General features: G+C 37.4%; 1 protein-coding gene across 3 annotated transcripts in view; it reads left to right on the plus strand.

The window, feature by feature from the left end:
* Nucleotides 1-3130, plus strand: part of BZW2 (basic leucine zipper and W2 domains 2) — a 62783-nt gene extending 59653 nt beyond the window's left edge. For all 3 annotated transcript variants that reach the window (XM_042919504.1, XM_042919494.1, XM_042919487.1), the window contains exons 11-12: nt 1098-1220; nt 2672-3130. In XM_042919504.1, the coding sequence (XP_042775438.1) occupies nt 1098-1220; nt 2672-2700 (152 nt within the window). In that variant the 3' untranslated portion in view covers nt 2701-3130. The remainder of the gene's footprint in view (nt 1-1097; nt 1221-2671) is intronic.
* The last annotated feature ends 2870 nt before the right edge of the window (nt 3131-6000 follow it).

The following is a 6000-nucleotide window of genomic DNA, read 5'->3' on the forward strand; positions in this document are numbered from 1 at the left end:
TGAAATCTGAAAAGACAACCCATTGGAACATTGGCAAAATATGTAGACTATCATTTTCATATTTTGCTTCCTAAACATTAAATGGTCTAAATTAATGGTAACTTGAGGGTTTCAAGGCACATTTCTGGAGTTTAGAATTTAAGGTAACGAGTATTAGTAGATAATTCATTTTGCTGGAAACCTGTAAGAAGTCCACCTAATGTCTCTTTTTCTCTTAATGGAGTACAAGGAAAACATTACTCTTGTGACTTAAGATATTATGCTATAAGAGATTCATGACTTAGCAGTAGAATAAACATCGGGGCACCTGGGTGGCTTGGTCAGCTAAGCATCTGACACTTGATTTCAGCTCAGGTCCATGATCTCATGGTTTGTGAGATTCAGCTCCACAAAGACCTCTGCACTGACAGCATGGAGCCAGCTTGAGATTATCTCTCTCTCTCTCTCTCTCTGCCCCTTCCCCCACTCACACTCTTAATATAAACTTAAAAAAAAAGAGAGAGTAAAATAGGATTTTGAGTGTGTTGGTCCTGTGATACACCCAGAAAGCTGATCTTCATATTTAATTGTAAATAGCGTTATTACATTCTAGTTATGTGTTTTTATTTGCCATTTTTTTTTTCCTCCTAAAAGAGTAAATCGCCTTAAAAGACCAGTCATTTGAGGTTGCTATTTAATCAAGACGTGTTTGGAGTTGGCAGGACACATAGTGTTCTGAATCGCTGGGATTGCTGATTCATTTGCAAAATTACAAAATAACCCAGTTTCCTACCAGCAAATTAGCACTGAGAAAGACTTCCAAGTCCCAGTAGTGACTCACAGATAAGCTTGCAATATATCATACCTGATGAGATATATATCATCGTCATCACTAAAGTATTTGCCAAGCTAACTCCCAAAATACAGCACTGTGCTATATTGGAAATGAGCTTGGTTCCTGTTTTCTTAATAAGTGTCAGATACGGAGTTCTTTTATAACAGCACTTTCAATATTTAAAGTCATTGCTTTCTATTAAATTATGACACATAAAGTTGCTTTTTTTTTTTTAACATCATATTTATGTAGTAACTTGGAAATCTTTGCTTTGAAATTGCAGCTGATGTACTGAGTGAAGAAGCAATATTGAAATGGTACAAAGAAGCACATGTTGCCAAAGGCAAAAGTGTTTTTCTTGACCAGATGAAGAAATTCGTTGAGTGGCTACAAAACGCAGAAGAAGGTATGATTCCATTTAACGACTTTGGTGGTCATTTAGCAAATACTTTCTCATTATAATTTAAGGTATCTACCTCTTGCACAGATTTTTGTTGTTGTAGTTGCTTCTCTAAAACTGAAGGTCTTAGGGTGTCTTCCATATCAAGCATCTTGCCTATAATCTTAGCCTTCCTTTCTGAAATCAAAGCAATGAAAAGTGCTATGTGTTAAAAAACAAAAGACAACCTTTTCAATTATCCACCCTATAGGAGACAAGGGGGAAGAAATCATCAGCAGTTGTGAAAGGAGGAAAAAAAGCATTTGGCTTAATTACACATTATGGGATTATTATTAACCAGTTGACTGGTGCTAAAAATGGGAACACAAGGTGGCAGAATAATAATGGATGAGAGTGAATCCCACTAAGCCTGAGAAGTTTATTTTAGATGACCCAGAAGGATAAAAGTAATTACAGTCTTCAATAATATTTATGAGCATGCTGCATTATTAGAAAGGCAAAGTTCAACTACTAGGTGTTTATCCAGGAGATACAGGTATGCTGTTTCGAAGGGGCACACGCACCCCAGTGTTTACAGCAGCATAATCAACAATAGCCAAAGTATGGAAAAAGCCAAAATGTCCATTGATGGATGAATGGGTAAAGAAGAGGTAAATATATACAATGGAGTATTACTCGGCAATCAAAAAGAATGAAATCTTGCCATTTGCAACTACGTGGATGGAACTGGAGGGTATTATGCTAAGTGAAATTAGTCAGAGAAAGACAAATATATGAATTCACTCATGAGGACTTTAAGAGACAAAATAGATGAACATAAAGGAAGGGAAACAAAAATAATATAAAAACAGGGAGGGGGACAAAACAGAAGAGACTCATAAATATGGAGAACAAACTGAGGGTTACTGGAGGGGTTGTGGGAGGGGGGATGGGCTAAATGGGTAAGGGGCTTAAGGAATCTACTCCTGAAATCATTATTGCACTATAGGCTAACTAACTTGGATGTAAATTAAAAAAAAAAAAAAAAAAAAAAATCCACATCTTAAACTCACCAAGTTGTGCATGTTAAATATGTATAGCTTTTTGTATATCAGTCATAGGTCAATAAAATGGTTTAAAAAAAATAAACAAATAAAATAAAAATTAAAAAATAGAAAGGCAAAGTTCATTTAAAAGCAAAAAAGGAATGAATGTTTGACTGTTTTTCCTAGTCAATGCATGACCAGGGCAAAAAACAATGCCTTTTGGGGGTTGGGGTAGGTAGCATATTGGAAACTCTTTCATGACTCTAAAGGAGTCTTTGGGGGCCCCTGGCTGGCTCAGTTGAGAGAGTCTTCAACTCTCCATCTCAGGTTGAAAGTTCGAGCCCCTTGTTGGGCATAACGTTTACTTAATAAACATTTTACAAAAGGAATCTCTGAATAAAAAACCTGACTTTTCTCTCTCATCTCTCCTAGAATCTGAGTCAGAAGGTGAAGAAAATTAGATGGCTCAAGAAGCACAATAGGCCACCACACAACACTTTTACTGGGAATGCTGAACCATTTGAGAAGAGAAAACTTGGCTTCCGTTTTCACAAAGGAAAAAAAAAAAAATAGGATAGGCTGCCCTTGTGCGAAGGGGGAAATGGTTTTTGTTTTCGTTTTGTTTTTAAATGGAGCCCTGAGGCATCAGCTATTATACTTGGGACTCTACCTCTCACTCACTATATGCTAACTTAAAGCCATTCAACAAGGAGTCCAGTAGGTATCTGAAATTCAATACTCAACAGACTCCTCTTTTTTAGCTGTATTTTTCAGGTACTGTGTGGTGAACGCCCCACTGGTGTCTATTACAGGGCCACTTTGGTAGTTGTGTATCTGCTCGTGTATGTGATTTGACAAACCAGTTTTTTAAAATAAATGGCTTTTTAAAAATCTGGGCTTATATTCTCAGAGCTTTAATTTCTTCAGAGCACATGACTTCTTCCACAGACGACATTTCAGCGTTAGGCTTTTTTTCTCTGTCCAGAATTTTGAAAGGTTCCTCTCTTGTCATCTATAAAAACAACTGTTCCTTTTGCCATGATAAGTACCACATCTCAGTTGTCTTCATACTGAAATGGAAATTGACCCAAAATACATGCACGTTAGCACAAACACCAGGAAATGATCGTATTAACAGTTTTTAGGTATGTAAATACATTGTTCCACACTTCTTGTGTTTACCCTCAGCGCAATTTCCTCCCTGTTTGGATGAGAGGTAATGTACATATGTAAATAGATCTTTGTTTATATTTATAACTAGGGGATTTTAGTCTTTAAAATATCTTGTTCTCAGTAGTAGCAGTGGGAGGCATCTTACTGTTGGGTCAAGCTCTTCGTTTTAGGACACAGTTCTTTCTTAACCCTTGGAAAACTTAAGGGCTGCACCTGTTGCTGTTAGGGTAATGGTAATCTTCAAGACAAACATTTTAAGTAAGAGTTGAAATGGAGAGGATACACTGGAAACAACAGTCACCAAGTTAAGTATATGAAGAGCTTTATCACTACCGTGTCACCATCCTGTATCAAAAGATAGTTTTCTAGTTTCCTGTTTGTCCTCAGGAAGAAAAGGAAATCTTTTCCCTAGGACTAGACCACACACGTAAATCTGTAACATGATGGATTCCTCCTGTCTTTTAAGTAATCAGCCTTTGATAACTTTCTGTCTTCCCATAGAGCACTCTCAGGTTCACTGTCCCAACAGAGAAATATCGATTCGAATAGATCTTTTTGAAAAATCATCTATATGTGAGAATATCATTTTCATAACATGAGAAATAATAATGACAGGAATGATGGGAAGTCAGAATAAAGAGCCTTACAGCACCTTGAAGTGATTAGAATACCCCCAATGTATGTATATGTATTCTTTCTTAAAATTCTGCTGAGAAATGCCCCTGTTTCCCAGTCTGCCGTTCTATTTTATAGAAGAAAGTATGAACTCATCCATCCCATTATGGTACACTGCTTTGAAGATGAAAATCACCTGGAAATAAACAAAGGGACAATTCTAGAATGCATTGTCTTATAGGACAATCCTTTGAGAGAAAAGCAGGAAGGAACCTGACATGAGAGGTGTCTGATACCTTCTGGGCCATTGATTCATCACAAGTCTCCATTATCTACCCTACATCCATCTAAAAATTAGAATTATGAAGTGATAGTTACATCCTAGAGTACATACTAAAAGTGTTTATGTGAATTGAAAAAGAAGTGAAAAATTTTAATGGGAAAATAAATTTGGCCATCTCATTTGATAAGTGCTGACCGCCAGTTGGGATACATGGCATATTTCACAAGTAGAGTAAGTTAAATCTGCATCTGATATTTTGACAAAAAGATCTATGAAAGGTAGAACTTTGAGAATTAGATGCAGTTGGTAATAAAAAAATTCATGTCAATGTTTATCTTTTATTCTATATATGTCATGTTGCATTTTATATGCCAATGTGTAAGAGGCTTTTCCCTTCATTTTAGGGGATCACAAATAAAGAGTATGTTAGAGGATATTTGACTTCTCTCCCACTATATCAAAGGTAGCCACACTGAGATCTACAGAAGCACAGAGCTGTCCAGGGCCTTAGAGTTAGTGACCAAGATGGAACTAGAAGTCCCATCTTCTGAGTCCCACACTTATACTTTTTCTCCCCTATGTTCTGCAGGCAAATTATTTATAATGACTTATGTCTCTACAGTTCAAACAAATGTTTTTGTTTTTGTTTTTAAGAAGCACTTTTTTTTTATTAGAGAGTACTCATGAACAGGGGAAAGACAGAGGGAGAGAGAATCTTAAGCAGGCTCCTCACTCAGCCTGAAGCCCCATGGGAAGCTCAGTCTCATGACCCTGAGATGGTAACTTGAGCTGAAAACAAGAGCTAGACACTTAACCGACTGAGCCACCAAGGGGCCTGCCCCTAAACTACCACTTTCAATGAATAAACATCTGGAGATATCCAGAAAATCAATTTTCTAAACTATAAAATGTAACAATTATAGAATACTAAATAGTCCATGTTTTCTAGCACAGATGTTTTTCCCAAACAGAATTTGAGATAGTGACTCTAAAGAAAGCAAGCATGGAGGGGGGAAATGCTCAAATAGCAAGGACTTATTTAATAAATTCTCAAACCAAAGTCCTTTCTTTTTCTGAAGGACAGGTGTCTCTTTTCTTAGAAAAATAAAACCTGTCCTAATTATAAAAGTAGTTGCTTTAGTTATCTGTTGCATAACAGATTGTCCCCAAAATTTTCAGCTTTAAATAACAATTACATCATGGTTTCTGTGGATCAGGACCCAGGAGCAGCTTAGCTAGGTGGCCATAACTCAGGGTCTCTCACAAGTTGTAGGCAAGCTGTTGGCTAGAACTACAGTCATCTGAAGGTTATAGGATCTACTTCCAAGTTGACAGTGGGGCTTGGTGGGTCTCAGTCCTTTCCTATTAGCCAGAGACTAGTTCCTCACCACAAGGTCCTCTGCTTAGTCTGCCTGAGTCTTCATGACATAACAGCTGCCCCCGGCCCTGTTCAAAATGAGTAATCTGAGAGAAAGGGAGCGCTAGAAGGAAGCCATTTTTTTTTTTTTTTTTAATGTTTATTTTTTGAAAGAGCATGAGCTGGGGAGGGGCAGAGAATGACGGAGACATAGAATCTGAAGCCCACTCCAGGCTCTGAACTGTCACCACCAAGCCTGACACAGGGCTCAAACTCAAGAGCTGTGAGATCATGACCTGAGCCAAAATCAAGAGTTGGGTGCTTAACCGACTG

The sequence above is a fragment of the Panthera leo genome, chromosome A2 (genome assembly GCF_018350215.1).
Source record: "Panthera leo isolate Ple1 chromosome A2, P.leo_Ple1_pat1.1, whole genome shotgun sequence".
NCBI lineage: Eukaryota > Metazoa > Chordata > Mammalia > Carnivora > Felidae > Panthera > Panthera leo.